Source organism: Ascaphus truei, chromosome 9 (assembly GCF_040206685.1).
Source record: "Ascaphus truei isolate aAscTru1 chromosome 9, aAscTru1.hap1, whole genome shotgun sequence".
Classification (NCBI taxonomy): Eukaryota; Metazoa; Chordata; class Amphibia; order Anura; family Ascaphidae; genus Ascaphus; species Ascaphus truei.
Genome location: NC_134491.1, coordinates 49,136,923 through 49,156,724, shown reverse-complemented (window position 1 = coordinate 49,156,724; position 19,802 = coordinate 49,136,923). Strand labels below are relative to the sequence as shown.

Here is a 19,802-nt window from a genome sequence, read left to right as displayed (position 1 = left end):
GCTACACGTAACTGTATCCTCACATGCACCGCACTGTGCTACACGTAACTGTATCCTCACACGCACCGCACTGTGCTACACGTAACTGTATCCTCAAACGCACCGCACTGTGCTACATGTAACTGTATCCTCACACGCACAGCACTGTGCTACATGTAACTGTATCCTCACACGCACCGCACTGTGCTACATGTAACTGTATCCTCACACGCACCGCACTGTGCTACATGTAACTGTATCCTCACACGCACTGCACTGTGCTACATGTAACTGTATCCTCACACGCACCGCACTGTGCTACATGTAACTGTATCCTCACACGCACCGCACTGTGCTACATGTAACTGTATCCTCACACACACCGCACTGTGCTACATGTAACTGTATCCTCACACGCACCGCACTGTGCTACATGTAACTGTATCCTCACACTATCCTCACACGCACCGCTCTGTGCTACATGTAACTGTATCCTCACACGCACCGCTCTGTGCTACACGTAACTGTATCCTCACATGCACCGCACTGTGCTACACGTAACTGTATCCTCACACGCACCGCACTGTGCTACATGTAACTGTATCCTCACGCACCGCACTGTGCTACACGCAACTGTATCCTCACGCACCGCTCTGTGCTACATGTAACTGTATCCACACGCACCGCACTGTGCTACATGTAACTGTATCCTCACACGCACCGCACTGTGCTACATGTAACTGTATCCTCACACGCACTGTGCTACACGTAACTGTATCCTCACACGCACTGTGCTACATGTAACTGTATCCTCACACGCATCGCACTGTGCTACACGTAATTGTATCCTCACACGCACCGCACTGTGCTACACGCAACTGTATCCACGCACCGCTCTGTGCTACACGTAACTGTATCCTCACACGCACTGTGCTACACGTAACTGTATCCTCACACGCACCGCACTGTGCTACATGTAATCCTCACACGCACTGCACTGTGCTACACGTAACTGTATCCTCACACGCACCGCACTGTGCTACACGTAACTATCTTCACACGCACCGCACTGTGCTACATGTAACTGTATCCTCACACGCACCGCACTGTGCTACATGTAACTGTATCCTCACACGCACCGCACTGTGCTACATGTAACTGTATCCTCACACGCACCGCACTGTGCTACACGTAACTGTATCCTCACATGCACCGCACTGTGCTACACGTAACTGTATCCTCACACGTACCGCACTGTGCTACACGTAACTGTATCCTCACACGCACCGCACTGTGCTACATGTAACTGTATCCTCACACGCACCGCACTGTGCTACATGTAACTGTATCCTCACGCACACCGCACTGTGCTACATGTAACTGTATCCTCACACGCACCGCACTGTGCTACATGTAACTGTATCCTCACACGCACCGCACTGTGCTACATGTAACTGTATCCTCACACGCACCGCACTGTGCTACACGTAACTGTATCCTCACGCACACCGCACTGTGCTACATGTAACTGTATCCTCACACACACCGCACTGTGCTACATGTAACTGTATCCTCACGCACACCGCACTGTGCTACATGTAACTGTATCCTCACACGCACCGCACTGTGCTACATGTAACTGTATCCTCACGCACACCGCACTGTGCTACATGTAACTGTATCCTCACGCACACCGCACTGTGCTACATGTAACTGTATCCTCACACGCACCGCACTGTGCTACATGTAACTGTATCCTCACACGCACCGCACTGTGCTACATGTAACTGTATCCTCACACACACCGCACTGTGCTACACGTAACTGTATCCTCACACGCACCGCACTGTGCTACATGTAACTGTATCCTCACACGCACAGCACTGTGCTACACGTAACTGTATCCTCACACGCACCGCACTGTGCTACACGCAACTGTATCCTCACACGCACCGCACTGTGCTACATGTAATCCTCACACGCACTGCACTGTGCTACACGTAACTGTATCCTCACACGCACCGCACTGTGCTACACGCAACTGTATCCTCACACACACCGCACTGTGCTACATGTAACTGTAACCTCACGCACCGCACTGTGCTACATGTAACTGTATCCTCACACGCACAGCACTGTGCTACACGTAACTGTATCCTCACATGCACCGCACTGTGCTACACGTAACTGTATCCTCACACGCACCGCACTGTGCTACATGTAACTGTATCCTCACACGCACAGCACTGTGCTACATGTAACTATATCCTCACACGCACCGCACTGTGCTACATGTAACTGTATCCTCACACGCACCGCACTGTGCTACATGTAACTGTATCCTCACACGCACTGCACTGTGCTACATGTAACTGTATCCTCACACGCACCGCACTGTGCTACATGTAACTGTATCCTCACACGCACCGCACTGTGCTACATGTAACTGTATCCTCACACGCACCGCACTGTGCTACATGTAACTGTATCCTCACACGCACCGCACTGTGCTACATGTAACTGTATCCTCACACGCACCGCACTGTGCTACATGTAACTGTATCCTCACACACACCGCACTGTGCTACACGTAACTGTATCCACACGCACCGCACTGTGCTACATGTAACTGTATCCTCACACGCACCGCACTGTGCTACATGTAACTGTATCCTCACACGCACCGCACTGTGCTACATGTAACTGTATCCTCACACGCACCGCACTGTGCTACATGTAACTGTATCCTCACACACACCGCACTGTGCTACACGTAACTGTATCCAAACGCACCGCACTGTGCTACACGTAACTGTATCCTCACACGCACCGCACTGTGCTACATGTAACTGTATCCTCACACGCACCGCACTGTGCTACACGTAACTGTATCCTCACACGCACCGCACTGTGCTACACGTAACTGTATCCTCACACGCACTGCACTGTGCTACACGTAACTGTATCCTCACACGCACCGCACTGTGCTACACGTAACTGTATCCTCACACGCACCGCACTGTGCTACACGTAACTGTATCCTCACGCACCGCACTGTGCTACATGTAACTGTATCCTCACACGCACCGCACTGTGCTACATGTAACTGTATCCTCACACGCACCGCACTGTGCTACATGTATCTGTATCCTCACACGCACCGCACTGTGCTACATGTAACTGTATGCCGTGTGTTATCTGTGCTCGGATACACAGGATACACAGTGGGAGAGCGGCCCACGTGCTCATGCGTGAGAGGCGTGTGTGCGCTGCGCATTACACTTCCTGAAGTATGGGAGTAATATTTCATAGTGGAAGCTTTGCCGCTGCAGGAAGCCGCGCCTCTGGAATACAGAACAGCACAATACGACCTCCAGCGCCTGGTGGGATTTGGGAGCAGCATGTGCGAGTTTGTTTCAGAAGTCAGAAATGAACAGATGTTGGTATAAATTACTTCTGTGCCTGACGTCTTGCAAATTAAAAGCGCGCTTGGCATCACTAAACCATTTCACCAGGTTGGGTAGGGAGACAGAGGAAGGGGAGGTGGCCGAGGCCGCTCCCTGAGACGGCTTAGGCGGAAGAGAGGAGTGGGGTCTGTACCTTTTTATGGTAATCTTCACATATCATGCGGTGAGTCAATGTACACTGTATGTTATCGCAGAGCTCGGATCCTTCGGCTGGCTACACGGCCGGCCGCTTCTCTGCTAGCCCATCCAGGTGCTGAACTTCAGTGCTACATGCAGACCGTTCCCTAACCTGGAAGTGGGAGAGGAGACGTTGGCGAGAGAGCAGTGAGCGGGGTGGGGGGAAACACTGATGATATGCATTTAAAGAAGTATTCCCCCTTTTTTGGGGGGGGAGTGGAAAAGCAAAGCACCAGTCGGTGATCCCTAAATAACACTGCGGTGGTTTTCCCAGAGACTACCTTTCTGCCGTAGATCTGCCCTCACACCATTTACTCTCTCTATCAGGAGCAGCCAACGCCAGTCCTCGAGAGCTACCGTCAGGTTTTCAGGATATCCCTGCTTCAGTACAGGTGGCTCAATCAGTCCCTGCTTCAGCACAGGTGACTCGTATCCCTGAAGCAGGGATTTCCTGAAAACCTGACCGGTTGGTTGCTCTTGAGGACTGGAGTTGGCCGCCCCAAGACATGGCGTTTTCATACCCGAGAAGACCCGGGAAACTGACATGTTTCCCGCGCAGGGCGCTTTATCAGACCCGGGAAACTGACGTGTTTCCCGCGCAGGGCGCTTTATCAGACCCGGGAAACTGACATGTTTCCCGCGCAGGGCGCTTTATCAGACCCGGGAAACTGACGTGTTTCCCGCGCAGGGCGCTTTATCAGACCCGGGAAACTGACATGTTTCCCGCGCAGGGCGCTTTATCAGACCCGGGAAACTGACGTGTTTCCCGCGCAGGGCGCTTTATCAGACCCGGGAAACTGACATGTTTCCCACGCAGGGCGCTTTATCAGACCCGGGAAACTGACATGTTTCCCGCGCAGGGCGCTTTATCAGACCCGGGAAACTGGCATGTTTCCCGCGCAGGGCGCTTTATCAGATCCGGGAAACTGACGTGTTTCCCGCGCAGGGCGCTTTATCAGACCCGGGAAACTGACGTGTTTCCCGCGCAGGGCGCTTTATCAGGCCCGGGAAACTGACGTGTTTCCCGCGCAGGGCGCTTTATCAGACCCGGGAAACTGACGTGTTTCCCGCGCAGGGCGCTTTATCAGACCCGGGAAACTGACGTGTTTCCCGCGCAGGGCGCTTTATCAGACCCGGGAAACTGACGTGTTTCCCGCGCAGGGCGCTTTATCAGACCCGGGAAACTGACGTGTTTCCCGCGCAGGGCGCTTTATCAGACCCGGGAAACTGACGTGTTTCCCGCGCAGGGCGCTTTATCAGACCCGGGAAACTGACGTGTTTCCCGCGCAGGGCGCTTTATCAGACCCGGGAAACTGACGTGTTTCCCGCGCAGGGCGCTTTATCAGACCCGGGAAACTGACGTGTTTCCCGCGCAGGGCGCTTTATCAGACCCGGGAAACTGACGTGTTTCCCGCGCAGGGCGCTTTATCAGACCCGGGAAACTGACACGCCGCCCGCCTGTGAGCGCACCTTCTCGCTCAGTGTGTCCCGGACACTGCCTTTATATGCGTGCCAATTGTGTATGAAAATCAGGCTGGCCAGTGATTGGCTCAGAGATGATCGCTCGGGTCAGAATTGGCTGGAGTCTTGGTTACACTGGCCCGCCTCCGCTCTGAGCCACGTGTCACATTTTTAGTACTCGCTTTCCGGTTTTGTATTTGTTAAGATTTGGGCGTCTTCGCCTATGTTACAGATACAGATGTTACACGTATTCCCACACCTGCTGTCTCTGTAAGTTTCCCCTCAAACCTCTTAGATTGTAAGCTCTTCGGGGCAGGGCTTTCCTTTCCCATTGTCTGATTTTGCTGCACTTAATGTATTTTACTTCCCTGTACTGTATTCTTTGTGAAGCGCTGAGTACACTTTTGGCGCTATATAAAAGACATACAATACATAGTAGTGACAGCCAAAGAACCAAATGCTGCCAACTTGCTAATTAGACATTTCTGACTGGTGTATCGATTCCCAAAATCTGGCGTTTTGTGCGTTCATTCGTTTCCGAACCCTTTCTCTGATACGACGTTAGTGAGCAGGGGCCACACTCTTCAGGTGTCAAACATAAACACCTCCGTTCCGGTTACGGTACACGGAGAGTAAATCGAGTGGTGATAACTAAGGCAGCGTACACTGCCAGTGCTACGTATGAAACACATATTATTCCTGTATAACGTGAGGCTCCGCAGGAATAGGTATGGGATAAAGTATCAATCAGGATTTTCATTTTCAGACACTGAATGTCATTTATTGTCCACAGAGTGCTCACATACACATCCTACTCATACGTGTCCATTCCTCCCCCTCGTGTTGCCCTCCTTGTATTATACGTGTACTGTTTGCTTTATTTAACATCCTTTTGTTTTCTGTTTCAGCCCGGGAGATGACACGGGGGAAGTTTCTTAATATCCTGGAGAAAGCAAAGAAGTAGTTTCTCTGAGCGATGCCACACACTTCTTTCTGTGAATCGCAATGAAGATATTACAAGTGAACAGGGTTCTGTGCCAAGAGTTTGCCGAAGGACAGAAACCACATCTGTTTGGAGTCAGGTTAATAATACGGAGTCCTGAACCACACACCATATGCACGTCGCTAAACTTGAGCAGACTCCATCAGATAGGCAACTCCTTTCCACCGGAATTCAGAAGGAAGGAGAGCTAGGAGCCTCCCCACTACCAACTCAGGATTTCATGAGACGTTCAGCGGCTTGGGTTTTGTGTTTACAGCTCATCTTCCACCATGTGCCTGCCTATGGTGACCCCGCCAAAACCTACCAATTCCCACCTAATAAATAGCCCATCCATATAAAGAACAGACTAGGTTGTGTACCAGTAGAGTAGAAGGTTGGAAGGACGTCCATACCTTACTGCATCATAGTGTTGTGGGGGTATAGCTCGGGCTATCTCCGGGCATGCTTTTTGGTACAAGGGAAGGGAATCATTGGCTCTGTATGTTGATGTTCCTTATCCTTCTCCCAGGGGCCTGCATGACGGGTTCCTCTGTATTTTGGGTATTTCTGTAAAGTAAGCGAGTCCCAGTTCTATCATCTGACAGCAGATGCTGAATATGTTTGTGAGGCCTGGACATGTTCTTATATTCTGCCTTTAGTGGAAGGTACCGATTCTAACTCCGAGCCTGAGATTGAGGGCCTCCCTTGGATTGTGGTCACCACTTGAAGAGCGGTAATCCATCTAACTCTGACGTCAGGGTCCATCCCACACCCCGTCAGTGTTTCCATGATTAACTAAGCCTCACATTGAGCTGGACACATACTCACAGTTGTATATATCGCCACACTGCATGTTTATGTATTGTATGCTTTGCTCCCCGACAACAACAAACACACATCATAGAAATCGCTTACTAACACAGGCAAAGACACGTCTTCCTAGGAAGATATTACACTGTAAAGAGAGTGACCCCAGTCTCGTCTGTTTTGTGTTCCAGATAGGATACAAATAATGTTCTATATTTTTTATTGTGAATTCTCTGCAGTGTCTTGGTACTTCCCATATTACCAGTCAGAAGTAGAGCTTGGGTTGATGTGACGCACAGGCCCCATATTACCAGTCAGAAGTAGAGCTTGGGTTGATGTGACGCACAGGCCCCATATTACCAGTCAGAAGTAGAGCTTGGGTTGATGTGACGCACAGCCCCATATTACCAGTCAGAAGTAGAGCTTGGGTTGATGTGACGCACAGCCCCATATTACCAGTCAGAAGTAGAGCTTGGGTTGATGTGACGCACAGCCCCATATTACCAGTCAGAAGTAGAGCTTGGGTTGATGTGACGCACAGCCCCATATTTACCAGTTTTTTTTGTCAACTTCCATTACTCCATTTCTGCTACTGACGCTGGCTGCCGTGGTCTGTGCTTGTAGCAGGGCCCCCATAGCTCATTTAATATCTATAGTTTTATCATCTGGGTCCATGGCTAGTCACTTTAAGTTCCTTCAGGTCTTTCTCTGTTTCAGCTCCCTCCAATTTATATAAACAATGATGGTGTCTCTTAGGACTTGAGTGACCCACATGGTGTATATAGAACGTTGTGAGGTTTCGTTCCCCTATGTGAAGCTGGTAGCGCTTTTATTCAGCCCCCTCCAGCCACTTGTAGGACTCCCGTTGCTGGGAGGGCAGTACAGTATGTGGTGCTGGGAGGGCAGTACAGTATGTGTTGCTGGGAGGGCAGTACAGTATGTGTTGCTGGGAGGGCAGTACAGTATGTGTTGCTGGGAGGGCAGTACAGTATGTGGTGCTGGGAGGGCAGTACAGTATGTGTTGCTGCGAGGGCAGTACAGTATGGGATGCTGGGAGGGTAGTACAGTATGTGTTGCTGCGAGGGCAGTACAGTATGTGTTGCTGGGGGGGCAGTACAGTATGGGGTACTGGGGGGCAGTACAGTATGGGGTGCTGGGAGGGCAGTACAGTATGGGATGCTGGGAGGGCAGTACAGTATGTGTTGCTGGGAGGGCAGTACAGTATGTGTGGCTGGGAGGGTAGTACAGTATGTGTGGCTGGGAGGGTAGTACAGTATGTGTGGCTGGGAGGGTAGTACAGTATGTGTTGCTTGATCTCATATTTTGTATACACACATACAAAAAATATCAGGCCTATTTATTAGGTGGGGAAGGATCACAGTGGCAGGGCTCCCAGATACAATTGTATTCTTTCTAATAACGTCATATGTCTTGTAGGATACGTACATAAGTTTTTTTTTCTTGCTGTCCCATATTAACAATATAAAATGTTTTAATAGAATATTAAAACAAATGTGCAATACTGTAGTATTTTCAAATGTAGGTCAAAAGCCTAATGAACCTATGCAGCAGCAGATATAACGATATATATCTATATCCAGCTTACCCAATGTATCTATTCCAGACGCCGTTATCAGGTTGGTTATGAAACGTCTAAGTGAAGTATGTATAAAAAAAAAATTTTTTAAATAAAGAAGATTTGTAAAACAACAACAATGTTCCCGTGGGGAGCGGAGATTCCCGTAGGGAGCGGAGATTCCCGTAGGGAGCGGAGGTTCCCGTAGGGAGCGGAGATTCCCGTGGGTAGCGTAGGTTCTCGGAGGGAGCGGAGATTCCCGTGGGAAGCGGAGATTCCCGTAGGGAGCGGAGATTCCCGTGGGGAGCGGAGATTCTCGGAGGGAGCGGAGATTCCCATAGGGAGCGGAGATTCCCGTAGGGAGCGGAGATTCCCGTAGGGAGCGGAGATTCCCGTAGGGAGCGGAGGTTCCCGCGGGTAGCGGAGATTCCCGGAGGGAGCGGAGATTCCCGTAGGGAGCGGAGATTCTCGGAGGGAGCGGAGATTCCCATAGGGAGCGGAGATTCCCGTAGGGAGCGGAGATTCCCGTAGGGAGCGGAGATTCCCGTAGGGAGCGGAGGTTCCCGCGGGTAGCGGAGATTCCCGGAGGGAGCGGAGATTCCCGTAGGGAGCGGAGATTCCCGTAGCGAGCGAAGGTTCCCGTAGGGAGCGGAGGTTCCCGTAGGGAGCGGAGGTTCCCGTAGGGAGCGGAGGTTCCCGTAGGGAGCGGAGATTCCCGTAGCGAGCGGAGATTCCCGTAGCGAGCGGAGATTCCCGTAGCGAGCGGAGATTCCCGTAGGGAGCGGAGATTCCCGTGGGAAGCGGAGATTCCCGTGGGAAGCGGAGATTCCCGTAGGGAGCGGAGATTCCCGTGGGAAGCGGAGATTCCCGTAGGGAGCGGAGGTTCCCGTAGGGAGCGGAGGTTCCCGTAGGGTGCGGAGGTTCCCGTAGGGAGCGGAGGTTCCCGTAGGGAGCGGAGATTCCCGTAGGGAGCGGAGGTTCCCGTAGGGAGCGGAGATTCCCGTAGGGAGCGGAGGTTCCCGTAGGGAGCGGAGGTTCCCGTAGGGAGCGGAGATTCCCGTAGGGAGCGGAGATTCCCGTAGGGAGCGGAGATTCCCGTGGGAAGCGGAGATTCCCGTGGGAAGCGGAGATTCCCGTAGGGAGCGGAGATTCCCGTGGGAAGCGGAGATTCCCGTAGGGAGCGGAGGTTCCCGTAGGGAGCGGAGGTTCCCGTAGGGTGCGGAGGTTCCCGTAGGGAGCGGAGGTTCCCGTAGGGAGCGGAGATTCCCGTAGGGAGCGGAGGTTCCCGTAGGGAGCGGAGATTCCCGTAGGGAGCGGAGGTTCCCGTAGGGAGCGGAGGTTCCCGTAGGGAGCTGAGATTCCCGTGGGTAGCGGAGATTCCCGTAGGGAGCGGAGGTTCCCGTAGGGAGCGGAGATTCCCGTGGGGAGCGGAGATTCCCGTGGGGAGCGGAGATTCCCGTGGGTAGCGGAGATTCCCGTGGGTAGCGGAGGTTCCCGCGGGTAGCGGAGGTTCCCGCGGGTAGCGGAGGTTCCCGCGGGTAGCGGAGGTTCCCGCGGGAGCGGAGGTTCCCGCAGGGAGCGGAGGTTCCCGTAGCGAGCGGAGATTCCCGTGGGGAGCGGAGATTCCCGGAGGGAGCGGAGATTCCCGCGGGTAGCGGAGGTTCCCGTAGGGAGCGGAGGTTCCCGGAGAGAGCGGAGGTTCCCGGAGAGAGCGGAGGTTCCCGGAGAGAGCGGAGATTCCCGGAGAGAGCGGAGATTCCCGGGGTTAGCGGAGATTCCCGTGGGGAGCGGAGATTCCCGGAGAGAGCGGAGATTCCCGGGGGGAGCGGAGATTCCTAACATTATCCGTCATCTTCTATTCTAAAGAATCCAGATCAGTGAACCCGAAGCGGTACCTAAAGGTCGCTGTGTTTCTCCAAGTTTGAAGCTGTCAGATGTAGCTAAACATTAGGGATTAGAGGCCGTGGTCCTAATGCTGAGAACCCTTCACTTAATTAAAGCCATACTAATGTCTCTATCCCATTAAGCCGCACGCAATACACATCCAACTGACAGTAGGATTACTCCGTGTCTCGGTGCTCTTTGCCGGGGTCTTTTTGCCTAGATCCCACTACTAATGAGACACACAAACCTCTGCTTCAGCATAATATGAAGCTTTGTCCCTTCAAGTAATCAGAGCTGACAGGACTGCTACGGCCACTTCTCTTCCAATTAACGCACGTCCAGCCGAAGCCGAGCCAGCAGGCGGACAGAAGCAATGGGACAAGCGGGTAGGGGCAAAGACAAAAAGAGGCTCGTTTGTGCTAATTAGGTGAGACAATGACTCAGTCTTTTCTCAGCTGGAGATTGTTGGTAAAACTTTCGCTGTTTTGGTAAGATTAAAAAAAACACACGTTACCATCTCCGCAGGACACTAATAAGCTCCTAATTGTCTTCTGCTTCACACGCCGGAATCCACGTTCTAACGAGCTCTGCTGTGCTGCGCTCGGACACGCGGTCTGAGAGAAGAGAGCCCCAGCCTGTGCAGCAGCTGACAGGTCCTGGGTTACGGCTCTTGTGAGCAGTGTGCACATGCACGATAATAAGAGGGCTAGGGAGTGCGCAAGGAACTAGGGGTCATAGTTACATAGTGTTACACAGTGTTACTGTGTGCCCAGGACATACTTGAAAACGAGAGGTAACTCAATGTATTACTTCCTGGTAAAATATTTTATAAATAAATAAATAGTTACAGTTACATAGTGTTACACAGTGTTACAGTTACATAGTGTTACACAGTGTTACTGTTACATAGTGTTACACAGTGTTACAGTTACATAGTGTTACACAGTGTTACTGTTACATAGTGTTACGCAGTGTTACAGTTACATAGTGTTACGCAGTGTTACAGTTACATAGTGTTACACAGTGTTACAGTTACACAGTGTTACAGTTACATAGTGTTACACAGTGTTACAGTTACATAGTGTTACACAGTGTTACTGTTACATAGTGTTACACAGTGTTACAGTTGCATAGTGTTACGCAGTGTTACAGTTACACAGTGTTACAGTTACATAGTGTTACACAGTGTTAGTTACACAGTGTTACTGTTACATAGTGTTACACAGTGTTACAGTTGCATAGTGTTACGCAGTGTTACAGTTACACAGTGTTACAGTTACATAGTGTTACACAGTGTTAGTTACATAGTGTTACACAGTGTTACAGTTACATAGTGTTACACAGTGTTACAGTTACATAGTGTTACACAGTGTTACAGTTACATAGTGTTACACAGTGTTACAGTTACATAGTGTTACACAGTGTTACAGTTACATAGTGTTACACAGTGTTACAGTTACATAGTAGATGAGGTTGAAAAAAGACATGTCCATCAAGTTCAACCTATGCTAAATTTAGATGACAGATACTTTATCCTATATCCGTACTTAGTATATTGATCCAGAGGAAGGCAAACAAAAAACCCCAGTGTCATATCATCCAATGATATCTCATAAGGGGAAATTTAAATTCCTTCCGGACTCCAGTAATGACAATCAGATTATTTCCTGGATCACCATCCTTCCCATGTTTACTTATTTGGTATATCCCTGTATACCTTTCCTATCTAAAAAGATCTCCAACCTTTTTTGAAGTGAAACTTCTTTAGTGGCACCTAGTCAATGTTGATGGAACAAAACTCCTTCAAGGAGACGAAAATGTGAAACGGAAATGATGTCACGCTCCTAACGGCCTCCATTCCCCCCACACGCCCGGTGACATATGCCGCGCATGTGCAGTAGTGATGGCGCCGCTGACTGACGCCACGCATGCACAGAACCGGCTGGCATCGCTCCGTTCTCCGGCTCGCATGCGCAGAGGCTTCTGGAGCTCGGTAGTGCGTCGCGCATGGGCAGCAGAGGAGAAGAGGACAAGGAGCGCCGACCACCCACCCACACCCCCTGTGTCGCACACCCTGTCACACACACATGTTGCTGACAACACAAAAGTTTCACTTACTATGCGCGTGCACAGCACACACAGCTTTTTTTTTTTTAAGACTATTGTATCTGCCATCACAGTCTCCATGGGTAATGAATCCCACACTGTAACTGCCCTTACTGTAAAGAACCCTTTCCTTTGTTGCTGGTGAAATCTCCTTTCCTCCAACCTTATGGGAGGACCCGAGTCCTTTGTACTGCGCTTGGGATGAATAGTTCACTTTGTTTTCAGGTATATGGTATGAAAGGATCCACTAAGTGTAATTGGCTCAGACATCACACTTAATGTGGTGTAACATCTTAGGTGCTCACACACTGCACCTATTATATTGTATTATCAGAGGCAGATCCTGTAATAACCTGTATTAACACACACACACACACACTGCTCCTATTTATATTCTAATATCACACATATCCTGTAATAACCTGTATTACTGCTCTCACACACACACACACACACACCCACCTCCCCCCCCCCCTCCCTATGTATCAATGTTTACATCCAGTTGCTCGGCGTTTGCCCACTTGTGGCATCCTCGTCAGAGTAATATCAGGGAACGTTTCCGTCGCCCCGTTTTCCTGAAGCGTGTAATGAATTTGCCCCTTCTCCCCTCCGCCGGGCAGGAGACCAGACAAGGCGCCTCCATCATTTGCTTTTAATTGATGCTCATTGTAATCTTCATCTACTTGTCAATCTCTCCGATTCTGACCGCCGACTATAAACCCCCTGGTCAGCAGCTCACCCTATAATAAACCCCAGGGCTTAGGGACAAATAGCTTGCATGTTAATGAGACGATATCCTGCAGTCACGAGAGTAAACAGCAAGCGTGCAAGTGGAGCAAATTCCAGCAGCAGCTGTTTGCCCCTAATCTGCACTTTGATGGAGCCCAAACTACAAAAGCGATTGGGTTAAATCTTCTAATCTATTTCCTCATTATTAGACCCATCTTACGCATGTAATTCAGCGGCACAATCATTTTAATATGGAGATAAATCATTGAGCGGACCAGGAGGGCCTTTTACTAATGGCCACAGAAAAGGGGCGTATTTGGGGTGTTGAAGAAGGGTCGTGTATGTATGTATATCTTTATTTATATAGCATCAACTATGTACGTAGCGCCTTACAGCATTAACTCACGTGACGTCATAATATAACATAATGGGAGCAAGTGCTTTAAGGCATGAAAGTAACACTAGGAAGCAGTCTCTTCCCCGAAGAGCTTACAATCTAAGTGCTAAGTAGGGAGAACTTACAGAGACAGTAGGAGGGCGGGTAAGTGCGTCTGCAGGGGGCCGTGCGTCTGAGATGTATAGTATCAGCCATGGCGCTACCCATATGGTTCATTAAAGAAGCGTGTTTTTAGATAGGTCTTAACAGTGGGGAGAGAGGGTGCTAGTTGGATATTGAGGGGAAGGGCATTCCAGAGGTGTGGGGCAGTGAGGAGTGAGAGAGTGCTTAGGCAGGAAAGGGCTTTAGATACAAAAGGGGCAGACAGAAGATATCCTTGAGAAGAACGCGAGAGTCGGGCAGGTGTATAGCGACAAACCAGGGCTGAGATGTAAAGAGGGGCAGAGGGGGTATAGTGAGATATTAGGGTGAGATGTAAGGAGGGGCAGAGGGGGTATAGTGAGATATTAGGGTGAGATGTAAGGAGGGGCAGAGGGGGTATAGTGAGATATTAGGGTGAGATGTAAGGAGGGGCAGAGGGGGTATAGTGAGATATTAGGGTGAGATGTAAGGAGGGGCAGAGGGGGTATAGTGAGATAGGGTGAGATGTAAGGAGGGGCAGAGGGGGTATAGTGAGATATTAAGGGGAGATGTAAGGAGGGGCAGAGGGGGTATAGTGAGATATTAGGGTGAGATGTAAGGAGGGGCAGAGGGGGTATAGTGAGATATTAGGGTGAGATGTAAAGAGGGGCAGAGGGGGTATAGTGAGATAGGGTGAGATGTAAGGAGGGGCAGAGGGGGTATAGTGAGATATTAGGGTGAGATGTAAGGAGGGGCAGAAGGGGTATAGTGAGATAGGGTGAGATGTAAGGAGGGGCAGAGGGGGTATAGTGAGATAGGGTGAGATGTAAGGAGGGGCAGAGGGGGTATAGTGAGATAGGGTGAGATGTAAGGAGGGGCAGAGGGGGTATAGTGAGATATTAGGGTGAGATGTAAGGAGGGGCAGAGGGGGTATAGTAAGATATTAGGGTGAGATGTAAGGAGGGGCAGAGGGGTATAGTGAGATAGGGTGAGATGTAAGGAGGGGCAGAGGAGTGTATAGTGAGATATTAGGGTGAGATGAAAGGAGGGGCAGAGGAGTGTATAGTGAGATATTAGGGTGATATGTATGGAGGGGCAGACGAGTGTATAGTGAGATATTTGGGTGAGATGTGAGGAGGGGCAGAGGAGGGTATAGTGAGATATTAGGGTGAGATGTAAGGTGGAGCAGAGGAGGGTATAGTGAGATATATTAGGGTGAGATGTGAGGAGGGGTAGAACAGTGTACAGCCTTAAAAGAGAGGAGGAGATATTTGGAAGTAATACAGGATTTGATAGGAAGCCAGGAGAGGCGTTTCAGCAGGAGAGACACAGACAGATTTAGGAGAGGAAAGTGGGAGACAGGTGAGCAGCAGGAAGGTCAGACACTAGAAGGTTGCAATAGTCCAGACGGGAGAGAATAAGGGCCTGTGTTAGTGTTTTAGCAATTGAGCAACAGAGGAAAGTGCGTATCTTTGTAATGTTACAGAGGAAATATTTACAGGTTTTAGCTATATTGCGAATGTGGGAGGAGTCAAATGTGACCCCCAGGCAGCTGCTTGTGACACTGGGTGTATGATACTGCTGCCAACAGTAATGTGGAAGGAGGTAGTAGGGCCAGGTTTGGGAGGAAGTATGAGGAGCTCCGTCTTTGACATGTTAAGTTTGACTCGATAGAGGGCCATCCAGGATGATATCGCGGAGAGACATTCCGAGACTTTGGTCTGGACAGCAGGTGTAGGGTCAGGGGTTGATAGGTAAATTTGTGTCTCATCAGCAACGAGGTGATATTTCAACCCTAGAGATGTGATAATGTCACCTAAAGAGTGTGTATAAAGAGAATAGGTCCCAAGACAGACCCCTGGGGTATCCCCACAGAGAGATCGACAGTATGAGCAGGTGTTAGCAAATGAGATGCTGAAAGTACGATGGGAGGGATTAGTGGAAATCCACGATAGAGCTCTGTTACGGATACCAAGAGTATGGAGAATGTGATGGAGAAGAGGGTGGTCCACGGTATCAAAGGCTGCAGAGAGGTTGAGTCGTATGAGAAGAGTGTAATGACCTCTGCCTTTGGCAGCATGGAGGCCATTCGTTAATTTAGTTAGGGCTGTTTCAGTGGAGTGAGCAGTGCAGAAGCCAGATTGTAGAGGGTCTAGGAGAGAATAGGAATTAAGAAAATGGAGCAAGCGAGAGAATTCAAGACGTTCAAGGAGTTTAGAGGCAAAAGGCAGGAGGGAGACAAGGCAATAATTAGAGAGATAGGTCGGGTCAAGCTGGCTGTTTTTGAGTAATGGTATAACTGTTACATGCTTTGAAGGAGGTGGGAAAGGTACCAGAGTAGAGGGAGGAGTTTAAAATGTATGTGAGTGTAGGGACTAGAGTGGGAGCAAGAGGTTTGAATAGATGGGTGAGGAAGGGGTCAAGAGGGCAAGTGGTAGAAGGTGAGGAAGAGAGCAGCAGTGACACATCCTCCTCTGTGACAGCGGAAAAAGTGTCAAGGAAGGCAGGAGGAGAGTTAGGGAGCGGATGCACTCTGCCACTGATACTCTGGGATATGGTGTCACCTATACTCCTGTATATTGTGTATCACTTATACTCCTGAGTATTGCATAGCATTGATACTGTGGGATGTGATGTGTTGTATATCCGTAATACTCTGGGGTAGGTGTGACTGATACTCCTGGCTATTGTGTTCCTTGGCACTTAGCTGTTGCGGCTGCCTCCTTGCTGCCACCCCCCTCCTCCTTTTTCTGAATCGCACTGCCAAATGACGCTGCGGACGTCACCAACGTGATGTCGCAAGGCGTCACGTTTCCATGGTAACGCAACGTCATTTGATGTTGCGTTCAGAAGGAGGAGCAGGGCAGCGGCAGCTAAGTGACTTCCCATCAGGGCCAAGAGCCCAGAGAGCGCGGCATAGTATATGCGGGTGAACCTTTTTGCCGCCCTATGCCCGGGCATAATGGGAAATCCACCATTGTGTTTACACTGATACTCTGGGATATGGTGTGTCACTAACATTCCTGTTCATTGTGTTTCACTAATACACCTGAGTATTCCAGAGCATTGATACTCTGGGGTGTGATGTGTTGCATATCACTAAAACTCCTGGATAGGGTTTAATGTGTAATGGGGTATGGCAAGTGACTGATACTCCTGGGTATTGTATATCACTAATACTCTGGGGGATATGGCAAGTGACTGATACTCATGGGTATTATATATCACTAATACTCTGGGATATGGCAAGTGACTGATACTCCTGGGTATTGTATATCACTAATACTCTGGGATATGGCAAGTGACTGATACTCCTGGCTATTGCATATCACTAATACTGTGGGATATGGCAAGTGACTGATACTCCTGGGTATTGTATATCACTAATACTCTGGGGGATATGGCAAGTGACTGATACTCCTGGGTATTGTATATCACTAATACTGTGGGATATGGCAAGTGACTGATACTCCTGGGTATTTTATATCACTAATACTGTGGGATATGGCAAGTGACTGATACTCCTGGGTATTGTATATCACTAATACTCTGGGATATGGAAGTGACTGATACTCCTTTTTTAATGTGTAATGGGATGTGGGAAGATATAATGTATCACAGAGATGCACGGGAAATCCTGAAACAGAAAAGGCCAATAGGATGGGGGGGGGGAGGATGAACAAGAGAAAGGTGACAGGGAGGGGGGTTGGGGGGTGGAGAATGAATAGGAGGAAGGTGACACGGAGGGGGGTAGGGGGGGGGGGGGCGGGTGGAAGAGAAGGGAATAGGGGCTTTTTTTACCCGATATAATTTTTGTGTAGTGCAGGGGTGGCCAACTCCAGTCCTCAAGGCCACCAACAGGCCCAGTTTTAAGGATGTCCCTGCTTCAGCACAGGTGGCTCAATCTGTGCTGAAGCAGGGATATCCTTAAAACCTGACCTGTAGTTGTCCCCTGAGGCCTGGAGTTCATCAAAGTCTCCCGGCTTCACTAATACTGCGCCGGGTTAATCAAAGTCTCCCGGCTTCACTAATACTGCGCCGGCTTCAACAATACTGCACCGGGTTCAACAAAGTCTCCCGGCTTCACTAATACATCGCCGGGTTTATCAACGTCTCCCGGCTTCACTAATACTGCACCGGGTTCATCAAAGTCTCCCGGCTTCACTAGTACTGCACCGGGTTCATCAAAGTCTCCCGGCTTCACTAGTACTGCGCCGGGTTCATCAAAGTCTCCCGGCTTCACTAATACTGCACCGGGTTCATCAAAGTCTCCCGGCTTCACTAGTACTGCGCCGGGTTCATCAAAGTCTCCCGGCTTCACTAATACTGCACCGGGTTAATCAAAGTCTCCCGGCTTCAACAATACTGCACCATGTTCAACAAAGTCTCCGGCTTCACTAATACTGCGCCGGGTTTATCAACGTCTCCCGGCTTCAATAATACTGAATCAGGCCTCAACTCTGAATCTGAATCTGACTCTAAATCTGAATCTGACTCTGAATCTGACTTTGAATCTGAATCTGAATCTGACTCTGAATCTTACTCTGAATCTGATTCTGAATCTGACTCTGAATGAGGGGGTCATTTGCTAGCTGCAGAACTGGAGCGAAACGTGGAACAGAAGTGCACCAGATGGAGGAGCGGTTCAGTGATGAGTCAAGACGCAGACTCTGTAATCAACGGTACGGAGTGAGAATCGGGAACCTGTCCTTGTGATGTCGGGCAAGTCACTTTATCTCCCTGTGCCTCAGGCACCAAAACATAGATTGTAAGCTCCACGGGGCAGGGCCTGTGCCTGTAACATTCCTACGTGCTCCGCACCGCGCGCTGTGCTGTATTGGTGACGCGCTTTGCGTCCCATTGGGAGGAAAGCGCTATATGGAATAGTTATTATTAAAGGAAGTACTTTAATTACTGGAAGTACCCGAGTACTTGCAGTAAGATTACTTTTCTATGATGAATATGGGTTTTTGCCAGCAGGAGAATCTGACGCTGAATATAATCTCCCTTGTGTTCCATGATTGCAAAGTTTATTATTATTATTATTAGAGCTCCAGCCTGGATAATGGACATACTTTGTCACACAATGTTATTGTCCGCCCCTGCGTCATTGCACTGCGCTGTGGTACATGTTGACGCCATTCCATTAAAATATGATAATACTTGATTCCTCTCCTTCTCACCACTTTTCGCAGGTCTGTTTTGCCGAGCTGGGCGATGCAGGGTTTATACATTGAAATAAATCATCTTTATAACTAATAAAAGTGTACAAACAACACTCAAAGTGTGAACACGTCGTGTGACGTTCTACAGAAGACATGTAACCTCACGCTGGCTATCGTCCTGGAAACTGCGATCGTTTCTAAACTGTGTCAATGACGCTCTCCGTGCAATATCGCCAAATGGGCGCTGGTACCGTGTATGGAATGACCGCTCGCACGGTCCAGCCTCTCCATCCTAAATCCTCGGGAGCCCGGCATCAAAATATACCCCGGTCCTTCCTTCTATGCAGGTTTAGAAGCAGGCAGAGTATTGCAGTGTATTGTGTCCCTCACCTCACCGATCGCCCCGGCGGATGCTCTGCATACATGAGGACTACGGTTGGACCACAAGTCTCCCGATGCAGGGCTTCTCAACTCCAGGCCTCAAAGGCCACCACTGGGTCAGGTTTTAAGGACATCCCTGCTACAGGTGGCTCAATCAACATGACTGAACCGCTGATTGAGTCAACTGTTCTGAAGCAGGGATATCTTTCAAACCTGACCCATTGGTGGCCCTTGAGGACTGGAGTTGAGAACCAGAGTTGTAGAGTAACCCCGAGACACCTAAAGACTCAGGAGACGGGCTGAATCTCCCATGGAAGCCTGTGTATGAGTCACTGTGCTCTGTCGGTCAGAGTACGTGTGCAAGAGTCGCTGCAAGTCTGGACCTGAATGTCTACACCAGTGTTTCCCAGCTCCAGTCCCCAGGGAACCCCAACAGGTCAGGTCTTAAGGATATCCCTGCTCCAGCACAAAATGACTGAGCCGCTGATTGACCCACCTGTGCTGGAGCAGGGATATCCCTAAGACCACACCTGTTGGGGTTCCCTGGGGACTGGAGTTGGGAAACACTGAT

At 49.9% G+C, this 19,802-nt stretch overlaps 1 protein-coding gene across 1 annotated transcript in view; it reads left to right on the top strand.

The window, feature by feature from the left end:
- LIN52 (lin-52 DREAM MuvB core complex component) overlaps positions 1-8,589 on the top strand; it is a 53,743-nt gene extending 45,154 nt beyond the window's left edge. Inside the window, exon 6 of the mRNA XM_075614732.1 lies at positions 5,993-8,589. Within this exon, the coding sequence (XP_075470847.1) occupies positions 5,993-6,048 (56 nt within the window). The 3' untranslated portion in view covers positions 6,049-8,589. The remainder of the gene's footprint in view (positions 1-5,992) is intronic.
- Positions 8,590-19,802: the final 11,213 nt, after the last annotated feature.